General features: G+C 41.8%; 1 protein-coding gene across 3 annotated transcripts in view; it reads right to left on the bottom strand.

Moving 5' to 3' along the window:
• The window catches only part of ARFGEF3 (ARFGEF family member 3), a 169,813-nt gene that overhangs the window by 124,865 nt on the left and 24,021 nt on the right, over positions 1 to 20,927 (bottom strand). For all 3 annotated transcript variants that reach the window (XM_004609004.2, XM_055137181.1, XM_055137182.1), the window contains exons 3-4: positions 7,806 to 7,887; positions 5,860 to 5,991 (exon numbers count right to left, since the gene is read on the bottom strand). In XM_004609004.2, the coding sequence (XP_004609061.2) occupies positions 5,860 to 5,991; positions 7,806 to 7,887 (214 nt within the window). The remainder of the gene's footprint in view (positions 1 to 5,859; positions 5,992 to 7,805; positions 7,888 to 20,927) is intronic.

Genomic DNA, 20,927 nt, shown 5'->3' with positions numbered 1-20,927 from the left:
GCTAGTTTCTTTTCAATCTTGGGAAAATCTCTAGAAGAAGAAACCATATTATTTTCTCTCCAGGAATTTAATACAAATGCTTCACACTCTTGAGAGTGTGACATGGTTCAATTTCTCATGTTTATAAACACTAGCAGATAGCAGAACGTGAATAAAATGCATGATAGAGCTCTGTCAAAGTAAGACCTAGCATCAGTTATAAAAATGTTCTACACTGTGATTGGATCACTCTCTGTATCACTCTCATCCTGTTGCTCATCGATTTGCTTGAGTGAGCACCAGTATTGTCTCCATTGTGAGACTTGTTGTTAATGTTTTTGGCATATCAAATATGGGTAGCTTGCCAGGTTCTGCTGTGCAAGCAAGATACTCTCAGTAGCTTGCCGGGCTCTCCGAGAGGAATCAAACCCTGGCCGGCCATGTGCAAAGCAAACACCCTACCCACTGTGCTATCGCTCCAACCTGTGAATGGATAGACATGCATAAAACATACATGATGCAGATTTATCTCACCTGAATGCTCAAGCCAATATTTGAAATTGTCTATTACATCTCATTTTAAAGATTTTCTGTAAAAGTCATTTAAATTGTTACCCAAAAATATTTATAATATAGCATGATCGGAGAATTTTTATAAGACATATTTACTTGAGATAATTTAACACAGAAATAAGTTATGAGAAACACTGAGAATAAATAAACATACCCTTCATAGGTAATAGAAATGTCGACTTTAAGGATGATACAATATTTTTTCTATTTTATTTATTTAGGATAATAGGTGTCCAAAGCATTTTCATGTGACAGTGATGTTATCAAATAAGAATATATTTAAGAGTTTTTGCCAGTTTGTGTTGTAATGCCAGGGCAGGGGCCTGAATCCAGGCCTTCATACCCCCAAGGTATGTGCTCTGCCACTGGACAACATACCAGGCTCTAGAAGTTCTTCCTTGGGTCACTATGACTATTAAGAAAATATCAAGATAAAAGGGCACACCCATTTGAAGATGACCAAAGTTGGAACAGAAATTCTTCATGCTAAGAAAAATGGCATGAAATGTAAAATTTATTTCCAGTAGACCTATTATAAAATATAATCTTTAATATATTCTACATAATATATTATAATTCACTGAATTGTTGAATGCAGACTGATTATTTATATTAGTCACAAAAGCATGATACTAGATCAGTGGGTGAATCTAATATTTATTATAATAGTAAGCCTTTCAGCCACTCGGATTGTAAGAGATGTAATATTCACATTCTCTTCATGCAAGTTTTTAAGGTCCATACTTTGGATCTACTCATCCATTTGAAAATGTATTCTTTTGAAACCAGAAATATTATAATCTGGACATCTCTATACCCAAACAAAATAACTACTTATTTGGGGTCTTCCATGCAGTGCTAAGGGGGAATCCAGAGGCCAATCCTAACAATTCTCAAACAACGTGGCCGGGTCCAGTGATTGTGGCACTGCTCAATACAGCAATGCTAGTGGTCACCCAGCACGCTCCAATGTGCTCACAGGGACATGAGTGCCAGGGATTAAATTTTAAGTGCTTGTGCATGAAAGTTGCACCCTTGAACTGTGACTTATGTTTCTGCTCCTTGCCACCTCCAACACATCATTCAAAACTCAGAAATAGATCATAGCACACTAACTTCTGGGATATCCTAGTCACACAACCTTTTCAGAAGTTTCATTCAACACTTAAAGCATACCTCTATCAGTTCTAGCTAGTTCATTCAATTTTTAGTTGATGGGCTACCAAATGTTTGCCTAAAATAAAAGTACGCTACAAATAAATTCGCTTAAGGCATGGCTTGCTGTGAATTAAAATCATTTCCTCCCAGTTCCAATGTTTAGTTTGTTTCATACCATGTAGCTGTTTTGAGCAATTCTCTGTGCTTTGGGGGGAGGGTTACACCGTTGTGGTGCTCAGGGCTTACTTCTGGCTCTCACTCAGGAATTACTGCTGGTGGTGCTCAGGTGACCATATGGGATGTCAGGGGTCAAACCCAGGTTGGCTGTGTGCAAGGCAAGTGCCCTCCCCACTGTACTATCACTCCACTTCACAACTTCCTCCTTTTAGGCATCACAAAACTCTAAATTTTAAAGAACAGCAGGTCAGATCCTGACTTCTCAGATACTGCTCACACATACTATGGCAGCTGTTGGTCACAGAGGGCACCAGTAATGTCTCCATTGTGAGACTTGTTGTTACTGTTTTTGGCATATCGAATACGCCACAGGTAGTTTGCCGGGTTCTCCGAGAGGGGTGGAAGAATTGAACCTGGGTCGGCTGTGTGCAAGGCAAATGCCCTACCCGCTGGGCTATCTCGGCAGTTGTTGATGTCTGTACCTAATGTGTTAAAGTGGGTGCTTAATGGTTTCCAGGGCCATAACATGTCAATGCCTTTCTTTAGCAGGGCTGGCAGAAGGTACAAAGGGCTGTACTAGAAAACAAGTCTAATTTTTCAAAGCAGGTGATACTCTTCCTTATTTATTTTTTTTGCTTTTTGGGTTATACCTGGCAATGTGCAGAGGTTACTCCTGGCTCGAGTACTCAGGAATTACTCCTGACAGTGCTCGGGGGACCATATGGGATTCTGGAAATCAAACCCAGGTCAGCCACGTGCAAGTCAAACATGCTACCACTGTGCTATCACTCCAGCCCCGCAGGTGTTACTCTTGACATAACTATTAAACATCTTGCTTTTATTCTTCTTTAAAGTTTGCAAAAAAATTTCTCATTTTAATCTTAATGCAAGTTCTTATATTTTATAAAGATCTGGATTCCTCAGAGAATGATAGGAATTTGTAAAGCATATCTCTTAGTATGATACCCAACTCTCCAGTATATGGAGACCTGAGAGTTGAAGAGAGATTCAAGAGATTGTGTTTAGAAGTCACAAAAGCATTACACTCTCTATAACACTCTTGTCAATTGATAAGAAACTGCAAAGCCCAACTTTTATTTAAAAAGAGCATACACACATACACACACACACACACACCCTTATCTAAGAGCATGCATACACACACACACACACACCTTATCTTTAACTTCCTGAATTTTCTGTAACACAAAAATCCAGTTTTCCTATAAAATAAAAACCCCACAAGATAAGCCCTAGTTAACTAAGTCCTATACTAAGTTCCTCCCGACATGGTGAGTCTTTCTTTCTACTTTCCAATAAACTTTTCTATTTCTAAAAAAGCAAAAAAAAAAAAAAAAGAGCAATTAGCATGGCAACCAGCCTTGCCTCTCTGCAGGAGTGGCACAGAGTCAGAAGGAAAACGAGTCTAAAGGCAGTTATTTTTTGGTTTCTATGAATACATATTTATCAAATTTATGTGAAAGGCAGAGTCTCCTGCTCCCGTGCCTGGCTATCTTCACTGGGGCCCCTTGGAGGGGGGCGGTTGGGTTTCCCTCCTTGCCCCGAGTAGAGCCCTGGCATCTGAAGACCTCTGGAACTTAGCCACAGCCATGCTCAAGGCCACTTTCCACACGCTCAGACGAGCCTCACGCATGAAGGAACTGGCAGAGGAACCCAGGTATGCGGAACCTGGACCTGAGATCTCCAAGCCTGCTCAGATCAGGACTGGACTTCCTCCACCCAGATGCCCCTTTTTCCAGTAGCTTGGCAGTCACACCCTCAAACTGCCCCCCCACCTGTGCCATGTAATCCCATCAACAGCCAAGATCCAGAGACTATAAAACAAAGTTCCTGGAAGTGATCTTTTATTCTCTAGATCTCCCTCTTGGAGAACCCGGCAAGCTACCCAGAGTATCCTTCCCACACAGCAGAGCCCGGCAAGCTCCCTGTGGCGTATTCAATATGCCATAAACAGTAATAATGATGGGTCTCATTCCCCTGACCCTGAAAGAGCCTCCAACGTGGCACTGTTGGGAAGGACAAGTAAAAAGAGGCTGCTAAAATCTCAGGGCTAGGATGAATGGAGATGTTACTGGCACCCAATCGAGCAAATCGATGAACAATGGGATGACGGTGATACAACGATACAGTGATGTGAAAGGCTGATAACGGGAAGTAATTTGATGGAAATGGTATGGGAAGCCTTTCAATAAAAGATAAAAATGGAGGGGGGGATAAATATGGAGGGCCAGGGAGATAGAGCAAAGGGCTGCAGTGCACGCTCTGCATGAGGTACTCTAATTCGGTCCCCAATAGCAATGCTGCCCCAGTACTGCCAGGAAATACCCCAAACCAAAACCGAAGAGAGAAATGCCATATAATACAGAGCTATAGCTCCTATTTATCTGAAGAAATATGAGAATACTAATTCAAAAGGATATTGAGGGTGGTGTAATGAAATTACATGCCCAGGAAACCATTTACAGTAGTGTAAATCACAGAATCCCAATCAATTTTTAAAAGTTAAAAAGATACCCACATACTCCAATGTATACCCCTATGCTCATAGTAGCATTATTCACTATAGCCAAAAAACTAAATCAACCAAACACTGATGATTGGATACAGAAATAGTGATACATGTATACCCAATGTACACTCTGCTATTAAAAGAGATGAAATCATGCCATTTGACAAACTGGATGGAACTCGAAGTTATTATGCTAAGGAAATATCAGCAAGTGAAAACAAATTACCAGATTGTTTTATACATATAGAATGTAAATAACAGAAGCAAACAAAGATGTGGAAAAACTAGGGTGGCCAGAGGATAGTAAGAAGACAGTGAGAGGAAAGGGCAGAGAAGATTCTTTGGTGACGAGTGGGCACTAGAACTTTGATGGCTGGTGTGGCAAGTCCTAAATGCATATAGAGGTGTTTTTATAATTTTGTAATAATACATGTTGTAGAGTAATAACTCAATTAAAATGGGGGCAACTTTAAAAATCTTTCAAATGGAAGCCAAAGGAAAAGGGAAAACAATACATTCTGACATCAAATAGTATTAAAGAGGATTGAGATCTCATCTGTCAGCTAGCTGGGCGATTTTCAATGTCTGCTTTGTGAAAGGATATTTCTGGACTCACCCACTCAGATTGTGACTCAGCAGGTCGTAGTGGCAGGAGTAGGAGACAAGTAGTACAGTATAGAATTCATATGACGCACTTGCTCTGTGCCAGAAACTGTGCTGACGCATATTGACCACATGAAATGAAATGAGATGATACTCTTTCTGACAGTGTTTATCTGGTAGGTTCGACCTATCATTTTTCCTATTGGTCAGATGAGGGACTCAAGCACAGGGTGGCGAAGGGCTGTTTGTGTTCAAGGACATCCTGCTAGTAAGGATTCAAATAAGGATCCAAACCCAGATAGGCTGACTTCAGCACACTCTCCATCACCCCACAAAATTACCTCCCAACAGGGCCTGGGAGGAAAGTCAAGGGGGAGTGGTTATTGCAATGTGGATGATAAGGTTCACATAATTTGAGGTGGTAAGAAAGAGGTGATTCTGATATGGCTCCCAAGGATAGCCTTCCCTCCCTTAAAATGATTATTCTAAAACCTCAGTATTGTGAAGAGTCATTATGTCTTCTCTCTGTTTTAACAAAAACAGGTGGACAAACCTACCCAGAGATGTTCCCTTAAAGGCAATACATCCATTTCCTAATAGTATTTGATATGTCAGATCAGGTCAAAAATTTAGATTTATTGAAAGTGTATCTTTTTATTTACTTATCATTTCTGTTCAGTATTCAAGGTAATTCTGGGGAATCATCTTCCAGGAGTTTGCTCAAATCACCAAACCCACTAGGAAGAGAGAGCTGGCAGGGGCATAACACATTGTGATGATAACTAGGAGGGCAGGTGCATGCCGGTCCCAATGACGTCACTCAGTGGCGTCAAACCAACCTTCATCACTTCCACCTGCAGGTCCTCATTGAGGGACGGCGTCACTTTCACAGCATTCAGGATCTGATTGAGCAGCTGCTTTTCATCGGAGTCGGTTTCCATGGATACAAACCTCTCTTCTGCTAGAAGCTTCTGTAAAGAGGCACAAGGCAGTCATCAGAGATAGGCTTTCCCTTGCTGCATAATTTGGTGGTATCTTAGTCGTTTCTGAGGAGAATGTTCTTACTAGGAGGCAGAAGCTGGGGACCATTAGGAGAGAACTATGTGGCTATGGGCCAACAGAAAGGAAAACGAGTCCAACCTTTGGTAAACCATTTTGGATATAGATTCCCCTCCCCCCTCCCCCATTAGATAACCCAGACTAACTGCATAAGTTACACATGAGCATGAAAGCTGTGTAGGTTATCTGGGTGGTAGTGATGGAGGAAGAGGGTGCCCAGAGGAACCTATTTCCTCACGGAAGTCTCACACACAGCCCTTGTGATCCCTGAGCATAAAGTCAAGAGTAAGTTCTGAGCACTGCTGGGTGTGGCCGGAAAAAAAAAAAAACAAAGAAAAGAGAAGGAACTACCTTGAATAGAACTAGGCACAGCTTCCAAGCACTGAAAGCCAGGAGTAGGCCCTGGCTACTAGGTGTGAACCCAAAACTAAATAGTAATAATAATAATGGAACTATAATGCTAGGCAAAAAGGAAATGTAAGTGATAGGTCAAAACACCACAACACAACCACCAGCCCCTACCCCCAACACCACCACCACCAAGCTGAGCTCTCTTTCTTTTCTGATTGGCTCCACCATTATCTTTAAGGACAAAAGAGTTTTTATAAAATTATTGATGGCGTTTTAAATGACTACTGCTATATTACATACTGAGCCATGCATTATAGAATTCTAAGGCACTGGGGGAAAGAGTAGTAATTTTCTCACCCATACATATTAACTCTTAAAGGCTAATAGCATCTCCTCCTAACTTAAAGAGGTGCTGATGGAACAGTATGGACCAGTGGGAAAACACAGCTGACAGATGCCACCAATAATGGTTATGCAAAATAAGCCACCACAGGCTGGAACTCCATAGTGAAGGTCACTTAGAAATAGAAACATTTAAAAAGTCTAAGTATGTCTATAGTTATCACCTTTGTACTGTTGAAAGTAGACTTAATGAATGCGGAGTAAGACAAATTTTAAAAATGTTTAGAGAACCACATTTGTTTAGGTAATATGGCATTCTTTATTACACCAAATTTCTTTTTTCTTTCCAACCTAACTCCAGAAAGAAAACACATTAATTTATCTCCCTAACTGTAGAACATAAATGTTCTTATAGGTTTACGGTCAATCTCATCCCATAAAACCAGAAATATTTGGGGGTACTAAGACCTTTAAGTTGTGGGGCTGGATAAATAGTACAGCAAGCAGAGTCTTGCATACAGCCAACCCACAGTTTGATCTCAGGTACCCTATATGGTTACCCAAGGCCCATCAGAAGTGATCCCAGGGGGCTGAGCCAGGCATAAGCCCTAAGCACAGCTATGTGTGACACCCCCCAAAAAAATCAAAACAAAAAAGCAAACAAACCTTTTAAATTATGTAGAATATGATTCTTAAATTATAAAAGTTATAAAATACTTAAGTTAGTCTATCTTCTGGAATTCCAAACTCTTCTAAAAGCTGAACAACAACAGAAAAAAAAAAGGTCACTTCTGTATAGACTAGCTGCATCCCAAGAGTGAGTTGCTAGATGACAAAGACTCAACACGAGACTATGGTGCATGGAGAAATGCTTGTAAAGACAAGGAACCTCTGTTCTTCATGGTTATTACCCAGTTAAATCAATTTTCAGTCCAGGTCTTTAAACAGTATTTAAAGTGTTCTCTCTTTGCTCCTCAATCCCAACATAGCCTGTTCATTTCTGCCACCCCATTGCACTCAGTGAGAGGTGTACCTGAATCCCTGCCAAGGCATGTTGGGCCAGCTTCACGTTCTTGGATTCCAAAGCCAACTGGAGAGGCAGCAGGCATTTCTCCCTGGCAAATACAAAATTAAGGACAGCATGTGAGCCCAGCAAAACTGGCAGTCAAGTGAAATAAGCCTTATGTACACAGACCCTCAAACCATCACCAATCATGAAACTGCACATGGGCTTAAAAAAACATACACACCAAAATACGCTTGGCAGAAATAACAGGCTATCAGCAGTGTGTCTGCTTAGTATGGGTACAGGAGAAACAAGGACTCTCAAACACTTGCTCTGGTGCATTAGTTATCACATGGCAGGATCCTCCAGACGTATCTTCATCTTTCCTAAGTTAATATCTTGTACCAAGAATAAGTAAGTTGAGCTGGAGAGACAACTGTGGAAAGTTCTAGAGTTTATGCAGATTTCTATGCCTTGCCATATGCCTCCCTGACCTTGACAGTTACCATAATTACCTTGTATTATTACCATTACTCTGCTTCATGGATTAAAAACTGAAATCCTATTTACTGTTTAATTTTTCCCTTAGCTTAAAGCAGCCAATAGATAATCTGTTATAATTTTTTAAAGTGCTTTTCAGTCTCCACCTGGTAGTTCAACCTGAACTTTGTGACAGTTTCTGAATAAACACGTCTCCCAGAGAGAAATACAATGAACCAGAAACAGCTTTGGCCAATGAGAAGTACTTGGTGTGATGGGAGAGACTGAACAAATATTTGGGGACAAGAGTGATAATACAGTGGGTAGGGAGCTTGCCTTGCCAAGAAGACCTGGGTTCGATCCTGGCATCCCATATGGTCCCCCATCACCACCAGAAGTGATGTCTGAGTGCAGAACCAAGTAAAACCCCTGAATATTGCTAGCTGTGGCCCCCAAACAAAACAAAACAAAACAAAATAGCAACATATATTGAGACTTACTTGGTTATATTCAAGTAATTATTTTTAAGGACACTGAAAGATGGTAAGAATACACCAAAAGTACTACAAAGAGAAACAGACCTTTGTCAGAAGCATTTACTCTAAATTATTCAGCAATAGAGCAAGACCATTATTATCTTACATTGACGTAACAAATACAGCGTGACTTAATTGCACCAGGTTCCTCTGGCCCTTACTTAAAGCAGGGGAGTCCTCCTTTCATCTCTCTTATACTTCCAGCCCTAACAGAGAGACTCTTTGGCTTTCTAGAGTGTGCAAGCCACAGGGGAAAATTATCGATTTGGATAAATCAGGGTCACTATTGTAGAATACAATGCAACAGAAAGTCAATTATAGCTGTGATTCCTTCCTGTCAGCCTTGCAATTCTGCTACATTAACATGAACTCACCCTATGTGCAGGTCCATGACAGATGAAGGGAGCATCACAGACACTCCCTAACACTAACCACAGAGGCAAACACAGACTCTATCAGGAGAACACTCACTATTTCAACCTTCTCCTTTCTCCCCTCACCCGCCCACTATTACCATACCCACTTTCATATGACAATTCATTACACTGCAGTCATTTTTCACTAGAGATATCCTTTGACAGATGGATAAATTACCCAACTGTCTTACTTCCAATTGGGTGGCTATAATTTTGTCGCTATATTGTTATTATCAGCTTGTCACAGTTAGAAGGAAAACACTACTGTGTAGTCAATTAAAGCAGAAATAGCTGACGTGTCCCATTTTGTTTATTTTATTTAATTATGACCAATTTATAAGCCTGGAAAAAATTAATTGCTAGGGTGTGAGTGTGAGTTGAATGGGAAGTGTGAAAAATGGGCAGATGGAGTATTAATAGGAGACCCAGAAAACTTCATTTGTAGACCCTAGAAACAAATTCCTTCAGGCCGTATTCTCTGTGAAAGAATGTGAGCAAGAAGTGTGATTCAAAACTCATATAATCTCTGAGCCCCAAACAGAAAAGGCTCTGCTAAGTAGCTCTATGCTGAAAACGCACAATTATTACATGTTGCTCATCAAGGGCATCAAACAAGAGAGAGTGACGTGTTCCATAAAACAAACCTTCCTGAAGATGCTGAGCCTGCCAACCCTCAGAAAGCGCCAGCAAACTTATCCACAAACAAATGCTTTCCCACCTCATTCTGCTATCTACAGTATTCATTCTGGGAACCCTCACTCCAGCCAGGATGACCAGGAAGGGAACAGAAAGATGGAACTGGTTCAGCTCAAAGTGTTTATCTATCTAGTGGAAAGAGCTGAAAGGAATAAGATTTGGATGGAAACTCAAACTATTTAAAACTGTGCAATGTCAAAAAAACGAAGCTATCAATAAAACTAAAAAACTTCCAATGAAATGGAAGAAAATAACTACTCCTCATACATCTGACAAAGGGTATGCACATCCAAGAAGTGCAGATAATAAAGTGAAAACATCCATCAAAAATGTGCAAAGGAGAGCAATAAACATATCTCCAAAGACAATGTGCAGATGGCCAACACACATAGAAAAAAGGTTTTTTTAATACTTATTAATACTTGTTAGGAAGATGAAAATTAAAACTTTGATGAGAAATTACTTCACAAATCTAAGAATGGCTTAGATCATAAAAATCAGAAACAATAAGTTCTGGGGAAAAGGAATCATCATGTACTGTTGGCAGAATATAAGTTCTTTCAGCCTTTATGAAAAACAGTATGAAGATTTCTAAAATTACTTTTTAAAAAATAGATTTACCATGTGAATTAGCATTTCCACTCACAGGTAGCTATCCAGATAATTTTTAAAGATTCAAAAAAGGTACACACTTTCCTATGTTTATTGCACTTCTATTTATAATAAACAAGATAAAGAAATAACACACAGATCTCATGACAAATGATTGATAGGCCAAAGATACGATACACACACAAGTGGAATACTGATCAGCTACAAAAAAAAATGAAACTTTGTCTCTTGTGATAACATGGACAGAACTGGAGAGTGTCATGCTAAGCTAAATAAGTCAGAAGAACGACAAATACTGGATTTCACTCATATAGTGTAACATAAAGAAACAAAGCAAAGGACCAAATAGAACATAACTAAACCAAATTCTTGGATGCTAATCATGGAACTGAGGTTACAGAGGAAGAGAGTGGATGAGTTATGAGCAAAGGGTGGAAAAGATCCAGTAGACCTGAGGTGGAAGGTTACTGGTTCTTTGGTGGCAGGTGTAGTGTGGTAACATAATTTGAAGATGTGTTAACCTGTATTTCTTAACAGTGTGTAAACCAATGTTACCTCAATAATAAGTTCTTTAAAAGTGTGCAGTTTCAATCAACATACTTAATTTTTTTGCATCTTAGCTCCCAGATCCATTAAAAGGGTTTCTGAAGACAAATCCTGCGGGGCTGTAGAAAGGAATATTGATATTTTGTACGGCGTTCTAATTTTTTTCTATAAAAGACAGAATAATAAATATTTTAGGTTTAGATGATCATATATGGTCTCTGTCCTAATTGGTCATTGCTGCCACAGTACAAAAATGGTCATAGACACTAATGGAAATTGATGAGCTAATAAAGTTTTAGTTTCAAAATGAGGCAACAGAGCAGATTTGGCTGTTTAGTTTGCCCAGCCCTGATATAGAAAAAAGTCCAGCAAATATCATGGTTTTCAGCACAGGATGAGTATAGCTGATCATGTTAAGAGTATCCAAAATGGTATTTCACAGGATATGGGTTAATTCTCTTGGAGAATCTAAGCAAAATCCATTATAGCATCAAAATCTCATGGGCACTCCATCCACCTGTCACCCATTCAACAAACATGTGAGTGCCTAGGATGTGCAAGGCATCATCATAGGTGCTTGAGAAGATCTCGCAAGGAACAAGACATAACTGATACTGACTTCCTTTATTCATGGGATGAAAGAGGGAAAAAGTGAGCAAAGATAAAAGCTGTCATATTTCTATTTGGTCTACCTGTCTTGACAACCTTAAAACTGCCATTCTTCACCTTGTTTTTGTTTCTGTTTTGTTTTGTTTACAGTTTCTGGCCAGTGCTCAGGGCTTACCTCTGACTCTGTGCTCAGGGATTTCTTCTGGTGGGGCTCAGAGGACCATAAGTAACATTGGGGATCAAAGCTGGGTTGGCTGCTTGCATAGTAAGCACCCAACCCATTATGCAATCTCTCTGGCCCCTCTTCCCAGTGTTTACAAAACAGGGTACAGGGAGACTTTATTGCCTGCTGGAAATCAGTTGATGTCTGCTGAATACAATTCTAGCTCAAATCCATCTGACCCCCATGACCAAGTCCCCTCCTTGGGTTTCAAAAGAGATCAGAATTAAAATGGAATAGATATTTTTCTTATTCTTTAAAAGGAATTATAAATCCCAAGACACTGACAAAGACTCTCTAGAAGAGTGCACAAATCATTTCCAGGCTCATACCTAAAATCTGTATTAATTCCAACTTGAAAGGAACTGACCTTGACACCCCACAGCCACTACCACGTAACCTCATCTGCCCAGCTTTACAGATCCATGACTAATCTTGGAAGGGATGAAAGCCAAGACCGAAAAATCCACAGGTGCACTGGCTTATGGCTGAACACTCAGAGGAGCACTCTGGAGGGGGCTGGGCCAAAGTTCCCACCTTGCCAAAGTCCCAGCAACTGCACCCATACCCCATAACTGCCACTATGTCAATGGCCCAACTCCACTACTCTGTGGCTAATTTTTGCAGAGATGCCAAACAGATGAAAATTCCAGGCACACCAATTTTCAGTGTGAAAACTCTGGGGTCGGGGCTGGAGGGATAGCACAGCGGGTAGGGCATTTGCCTTGCACGCCGCTGACCCGGATTCGATTCCCAGCATCCCATAGGGTCCCCCGAGCACCGCCAGGAGTAGTTCCTGAGTAACCCCTGTGTGACCCAAAAAGCAAAAAAAAAAAAAAAAGAGAGAAAGAAAGAAAACTCTAGGTCTTCTGAGGATAGGGGTAGGGAGTCTACCCCAATTCCCTCCTTCCTGTACTTCTGAAGTCCCAGAAGCCACAGCCATATCCCACAGTACTGCCATATAAACTCATTAGCCTGGTTCAACAGATCTCGACTGTGACACCTTCAAATTCCACAACATCCCAGTCGGTTGCACACCAGATTAGATGGGAAAATAATATAGGAGTCACCTAAGCTCAATAAACAAAAATAGTAGCACAGAAGGCTCAACTAGCCTTGGTAAACCCTCAGACAAGTACTTACTGACCCTACAATAAGATATGACAAATTTTACAAAGTTTCTTTTACTGAAGTTTTTTTTTTAATAATTTCAGTAGCCATTTAGTTGTAACAAGAAATATAAATTCTTTCTGAGGGGGGCAGGCTTGGAGGATGTGGCAACTGAGGACAATGGTGGATGGAAGGTCAAACTGGTGGTGATACTGGTATTGAAACATCAAATGCCTGTAACAATCACATTATGAACAACTTTGCAAACCACAGTGTTTAAATAAAGGGAGGGGTAAAGAGTTCTTGACCTTCCTTTGGGCAGAGAACCTCACCTAGAATGCCAGAAATGTCGGTGTCTCTGAATTTAATGTCAGTGTTCCCTCTATTTAATGTCAGTGTTCCCTCTGAATTTAAGGATTATCTATGATGGACCCTGATGTGATATTACACTAAGCTCTGGAGCAGGGAGATAACTCGTGTGTGTGTGTGTGTGTGTGTGAGTGTGTGTGTGTGTGTGAGTGTGTGTGTGTGTGTGAGTGTGTGTGTGTGTGTGTGCATGTGCACTTGTGTGTTTGTGGGTAGGGGCAGTTCTACAGTTTAGGGGCAATGATTAATTCTCCTTAGCTGCAAGGTCTTTCAACCCCTTGACCCCACTACCCCTCTAACTAAATGTTGCAAACCTCAGATGTTGAATTCCAAAGGAAATGAACACATGCAGAAATTAAAAAAGCTTTTGGGGCATAACCCATTTCACTGTGATAGCATGAAAACCTTGCTGCATTAAATTTTTATGTTATTTTAATAAACGAGAGTAACAGGCCTCCTAATTGGGGCTTAGAATGAAATTTATAATGAGATGCAATGCGACACACACGGTCCCCTTTGCATATACTATATGGGAATAAATTACTCTTTTGATCTTTCTAGCCCTGCCTTGTTGGGAATAGGGCATACTAAAAGCCATTGTACAATTACAATAAGTGAATAATTTTAATGCACAAGCATGTGCAAATTCACGCATGCCTAATTAAATAATGACAGCAGCCCCCAGTTCCATGTCCTGACATGCCATTATTTCTAGACAAGTAATTAGCAGAGTTGCATACACATGAGGAAGCCCTCATCCCGTGATACCATAACTGGTTGTGTCACGGAGATGGCCTATTTCCTTAACTACTTTGTCATGGTTCATAGACCAGTTTTATGGGTTTGGAAGATAGTAACTGACTAGGAAAAATTAAAATAGGTGCATAGGGGGAAAGCAAGGATTCACCAAAATGCATAAGTCAAAATCCTAAGCACAAATGTGAGCTACCTTAAAAATTCTAATGCTAAGCTGATTCCTCTTGTATAATGACAAGTATATAGCAAGTAAGGGACACCTTAGAACTTTTCGGGAGGATACCTTTACATAAATTTGCTCACACCCACCAATTCCAGGTTCTATGATCAATAACTCTGGATTCCTTTGCATAGTTACTCTGGCGCTAGCTGAAAATTGATGGTTTATAAATGCAAAGTATCAGCCTCATATTTATATGTGCAAAATATTAAGTTCCTATTTTGTGTTCTATTTGATCATCATTTGAAGATAGATATTAATGGTCACTAAAACAAAGAGAGATTAGGTTTTCTGTCCAGGGCATCATGTCTGTAAAAGATAGATATGTTTTAAGCTTGGCCTGTCTACCTTTAAAACCCATGTTCTCAGGCCTGTAGCACAATACTTAACCCACATATAATGTGTTTTGCCAGTGATAGTACATGTCAGACTGCTTTAAAAGTAGTACACCTGAAACCAAATTTGCACTGAATTCAAACAATAGGGCCAGACACCAAACAGGTCCTGTAAATTACTTGAAATTGAGTAGTCATTCAAGGAGACAGTGTTTCATAGCAGAGTTATGAGAGATATAGGCAGTTTGGATAAGTGAGTAAAATCTCAGTTTAAACCCAGAACATATTTCTGGGTTCAAATCACAGTTTTTACCCCTTGTTGTGGCACTACTCTTGATACTATTTTTCATACCTATAAAAAATGATGTGCTAACAATCTGTATTAATTTTTGGCTGGGGTAGGGGAGGGCATTTAAATAAGCTTTTGCCAGAGCCAATTCCAACAAATTATTTGCGTACTTGATTGTCTTTGTAGTTCAGTTAGGATGTCTCAATTTCATTTCTATTTTAATGAAATTATCTTTATTCAGTAGACATTTTTTATTTTTGCATCTCACAGAGAAAAATTAGATTTCTTCTTCAGAAAGTATTTTAGGCCCACGGGGATAGAACTGTGAAGGATATAAAAATTTATATTTATGAAACAGAATATGCCTTTTCTCCTGCAGGCTTTCAAGCTTTCTGAGCAAGCCTACTGCAATTATTATGAAATTGCGATATTATAGAAGGCAGAACAGTGACAATATTACATAATTCAATCTCTTAAAAAGAAGCCTCACTAATGTGACTATGCATATATCGCACCTCAAGATGTATCTCTACCCCTTTATTATGAATGGCACACATGAGCATAAAAAGACCCAAACAGCAGCAAAGAATATAGGGCAATAAAAATTAAGAAGCATCCATATCTAAGAAACTGCACGTGTTATGTTGATGAGGGCTAGTTCAGGATAGTGACCGGGAGTTCTTTTATTCTCTACATACTTTCTATTCGAATCTTTATAGATTCAAATTTATAGAAAACACTCTAACATATTTGTATCATGTGAAGAAAACAGTTTTCAAAGGCACAAAAATGACCACACCATAGCATTTCTCATATACCAAACCTAAATGGGACTTGTCTGAATGAGTGGCATAACATGACTACTGGTAAGCATTAGACTGAGAGTCTATCCCCAGAGCTGCCTACATGAGCCCAGTGCTGTCCCTACAGCTCTGTTGGTTGGCTTCCCTGGTGCTGCAACAGGGTGTGCAAGCACTGCAGCCTTGTGTGTGAACACCACAACTTGAGCTGTGCAAGCAACACAACCAGGTGTACAACCTCCAATGAATACACACGTGAGAGCCCTGGAGAGCACTAGCCAACCATGGGAACACCACAACAAGTGCGCGGGTCCTGATGAACACTACAACTAAAACATGTGAGCTCCACACCAGCATGTGTGTGTCCTCTGCAACAGGTGCCACTACCACCAAAGGGAAAGAGAAACAGCAACAAAACTATGCAGGGTGATGTATAATTAGCCTGAATGAAGTAATCAATTCAGTAAATGTAAAGTGACATTTTCTATGTGTATATATATGCATATAAATAAAACCTCCATACCACACACCTTAGTAGACAGATACAATTTAACGTGTCAAGTCTTCTCAATCTGAAGGAAAGACCCTGGCGATTCTTCACATTTCAGAGTTACCCCTCTGTCATCTATTAAAAGCTCTGCAGTTCTCAGGGCTGGAGCAATAGCACAGTGGGTAGGGCATTTGCCTTGCATGCAGCCGACCCAGGTTCGATTCCCAGCATCCCATATGGTCCCCTGAGCACTGCCAGGAATAATTCCCGAGTGCAAAGCCAGGAGTAACCCCTGTGCATTTTGGGGTGTGACCCCCCCCCAATAAAAAAGCTCTGCAGTTCTTTCTCCATAGGCATCGAAAACTCACTTGCAGCTGTCAATGTATAGAGTAAAGAGATAACTCCCTGTAAGCAATTCAGCTTGGCAGGAAGCATCAGACAGACAACAATGATGTAAATTTTTATTTTCCCATAAACAGCAACTTCTGCCCCTGCCATCAACTGGCATTTCCACAACTGAATTTCCCAATAGATTCTGCTCCACCAGCACTTTTTAAAAATAAGTCTTGAGTGAAAGCCAAAAGGAGGCTGGTGTGCTCCTCTTTTGCCTCTGCTTTAAACCAATTACAGATTCTCTTTTACTTTCCCGGTGCAAAGTGAAGGAGGATGATCAACAGCCACCTGCCACTCCACGGCCTGAGATGCTGCACGAGTTGATGTGGGGACTGTGGATGGGTTCCATTTTGTTTTAACAGCCAGGTCTGTATTTGCCCACTACAGTAACCCCTGTAGTAACCATTGTAAGCTGCCTTAGGAGCCAGTCACTGCAGGGAGTTGTATTTACAACATAACATTGGCAACAGGTTGCTGAAACTTGGTCTATTTTTATAACTGAATGCCTTTATGAAGGAAAACTACCGAACGTAAAACAAATATGCCCAGCATCTTGGTGTTGTGCACTCAGTAAATAAAACAAAACAAAGGGCAAGGCAAAACAAGGTTAGCCTTAACAACAAGGTTAGCCTTATGCAAGGCAAGCACTTTCCCTTTGCCTTGAGATGTACAGGGATGAAGGTGTTTGCCTTGCACAAGGCTAACCTGAGTCTGGTTCTTGGCATGACATTTGGTCCCCAGTGCACCACCAGGAGTGATTCCCAAGCACAAAGCCAGGAGTAAGCCTTGAACACCACTGAGGGAGGCTCCCAAAAGGACACACACACACACACACACACACAGAAAGAGAGAGAGAGAGAAAGAGAGAGAGAGAGAGAGAGAGAGAGAGAGAGAGAGAAAGAAAGAAAGAAAGAAAAACAAAACAGTTGTTGCCTGATTTGCTCATGAAATGATTACAGACCAAAAGCCAGAGAAGCAAAAGCAGTGCACAGTGCCTGACTATGAACTCTGGCCAGGTCATGTAAAGGTTGCAAGGCCCCAGGATTCTCAGGCAGGAGTTCTAGCACATGCCACAGTGTGAGCACACTGCATCTTACTCACCCCTTCCATCAAAGTGCATGCAACATAGCCAGCAATAAACACAAAGGTCCACCTGAGGATCCTCCAAACCAGTAAAGCAAGCTAAGATCCTGTAGGTCCGTATTCATGGCAGGCCAATGTCCACATGGAAGTAGGAGAGCTCTGTCAACGAGCTGAACAAATATGTCCAGCATGGTAAATAGCCCCATTATTATTGACTGCTGTGATTGTTACTGGCAAAATCCCAGGAATGGTTATCTCTCCCTGCATAAGGGTTTAAAAAAAATGAAACTCTCAGGCTGGAGTGATAGCACAGTGGGAAGGGCGTTTGCCTTGCACTCGGCCGACCCAGGTTCGATTCCCAGCATCCCATATGGTCCCCCAGCACTGCCAGGAGTAATTCCTGAGTGCAGAGCCAGGAGTAAACCCCTATGCACTGCTGGGTGTGACTCAAAAAGCTAAAAAAATTAAAATAAAAAAAATGACTCTCCCCACACCTCTCTCCCATGACTGGTAGAAGTCATCCCTGAATTGCAGGAAAGAGAATAATTGACTCGGCCACCTAAATACTCTCTGAGCAGCAAAGATGTCTTGTTACCAGGATGACTCGATATGTTCTTGGCATCCATGTTTTTCCCAGAGTGTCAGAAGGCAACGAGGTTCTCTCTGTGCCAGTCTGCAGGGTGTGAACTGGCTTAGCAGGGTCAACATAACCGGAAACTGCTGCTCTCAGACTGGGTCGAACCAATGCTCCTGCTCAAGCCTCTGGGCTTCCCACCACTCCACCTCACCTCATAGCCATGCAGATGACTGTCCCTTCTCCCTGCAGATCTGTCCCTGGGAGCCCACGGCTCTACCAGAGAGTGGGCCGGCAGTGGGCAGCCTCTACCGGAGTTGATGGGCTCGAAATAAAGGCAGATTCTGGTACCTGGAAAGACTTTGTGCAATGATTCCCCTAACAACCCTTTGGCTCTGATCAGCCAAGACAGAACCATAGTAACACTCCACCCAGTCTCTGTGCCCAGCCAGGACCATCGTCCCTGGGGAACAAAGGCAGCAGGTCTACCCAATTACAGACTGTAAAGGCGAATACATGAGTGAAGTCATTTGTAAAATGTTGGCAGTACCGGGGCCAGAGCAATAGTACAACGTGTAGGGCGTTTGCCTTGCATGCGGTCAACCCAGGTTCAATCCCCAGCATCCCATATGGTTCCCTGAGCACCGCCAGGAGTAACCCCTGAGCATTGTGGGGTGTGACCCCCCAGAAAAATGTTGGCAGTATCTGGCAGGCTTCAGTTCTGTGGTACAAGGCCATCACACAAGCCTCTGTGGCTCTAAGGTCAGTGTCGTAAAATCTAACTAGGGAATCTTTATTCATGGCAGGAAGAAGACCATTGTATGCACCTCTGTGTCCATGTGCATGTGGGGCAGAGGATGAAAGGGAGAGGAACCTGGCAGACCCATTCCTCCGTCCCTACACCATGTCAATCCACAGATGTCCCAGCTCTCTTCTGACTGTTTTGAGAGAATCACAAGCCCTTAACTTAGAACTCCACCTTCCTATCCTGTGGAACAGAAAGCACCACAGATTGGCTAGAAAGCACACCCGGGAGAGGCTCAGAACGCTGCCAACTGCGACCTTGTTCTTTGGGCTTTCTCCCTCACCCGGACCTTGAGGGGCCTGGGTCTCGGGGACAGGCCATCAGGCCAGATGTTCTGGGCTACCAGCATCAGACAACCCCCTCCCTAAGAAATAAGCACAGAACTGGGCTGGCTGCAGACAGAGGGACTCCAGTGCGGTCGTGTGTCAGCCAAGAACCCAGTTTCTGTCCATCTTTCTGCTCAGCTGCCCTCCACGTGGCAGCGACACCCCATCCAGCTCCCCCACAAAGCTGCAGAAGAGCTGTTGATGCCAAGGATGTCAGAGAGAAGCAGTTTCAAAGGAAAGAAGAACTTCATCTGACTACGTCAGGAGTCTCTTGCTTTCCATCTGGGTGAGTGGGGTGCAGGCGAGCCCACGGCCACACCAGAGAGGGGGCCGGCAGTGGGCAGCCTCTGCCAGAGACAAGGGGCTCAAAATAAAGGCAGATTCTGGTACCTGGGAGGATTTTGCGCAATGCTTCCTCCTCGAGAACCACTCCCTTACAACCTCTTGGCTCTCATCAGCCAAGACAGCCACAAAAATACTCCTGTACTAAAAAGCATCTCGGACCCCAGGCCGGGGAGTTCCAGACTGTGGAACTACAGGGAGCCCCACTGTACCCCTACTCACCTCTCCATCACCTTACTAAATAACTGCCTCCACCCCTCGTCCAATGTTCTCCATCACTTTCTCTACATGGTTTATGCTCCTCAGTGGCACAAGATCACCTTCCCCTCATGAATATGTATGAGTTTTCTGACCAACCACTAGAATATGTATCAGCTGTTACCCCACACTAGCTCTGTGGGGCATAAAACCGGACCCTTACTTCCTCCCTTTGATGCTGCTTCTTCAGCTTGTGCTGGTTAGACAATCTTCCCAATTTAAGTTATCTTCTTGCCATGAAAAGCCCCTTTTTTCCATTTAGTTTTCCTGTGCTGTTTAGTTGTATTTGTTATGGTTGTATTTGGGGTAGGGTGTTGTATATGAGATAGATCAGTCGTTTTCATTCAACCTTTTTACTTCTGCATATGACTGAAAATGGGAGAAATATTTCATGGAGCACTAAGGCAGAAATAACTACCTTATGTATCATTAGAATATTTATAGAACAATATCAGTATCTATAAAGATACTTTGACATGATCCAGAAGACCCTGTATTAAAAGGGAATAACTTTTTCATGAGTCAGCAGTTGAAAACCACTTAGGATGAGGTGGTGAACTAGAGCACTTGTGTTGCATGTGTGAGACCTTGGGTTCAATTCCCCATTCTGCATGGTTCCCTGCGTATTGCAGGTAGTGAGTTCTAGGAAGCACCAAGCCATGAGTAGCTTCTGAATATTAGTGAGTGTGGCCCCAAAACATGCAAAGAAAGATCACTGGGATAAGCAACCAATGGTTTGCCCAGAAGGAAATAATGGAAGGACCTGAGAATTCACAAGTGACAATAAAATACAGCCTAAACAAAGAAATCCATTGCAAGCCTTCTGTTCAAACACAAACCAAAGACTGTTCTGTGCAGACAGGGCTGTGTGCAGCACCACTGGAAAT

This window comes from Sorex araneus, chromosome 4 (assembly GCF_027595985.1).
Source record: "Sorex araneus isolate mSorAra2 chromosome 4, mSorAra2.pri, whole genome shotgun sequence".
NCBI classification, from domain to species: domain Eukaryota; kingdom Metazoa; phylum Chordata; class Mammalia; order Eulipotyphla; family Soricidae; genus Sorex; species Sorex araneus.
The sequence above is the reverse complement of the archived record's forward strand: the minus strand, read 5'-3'. Positions and strand labels throughout refer to the sequence as shown.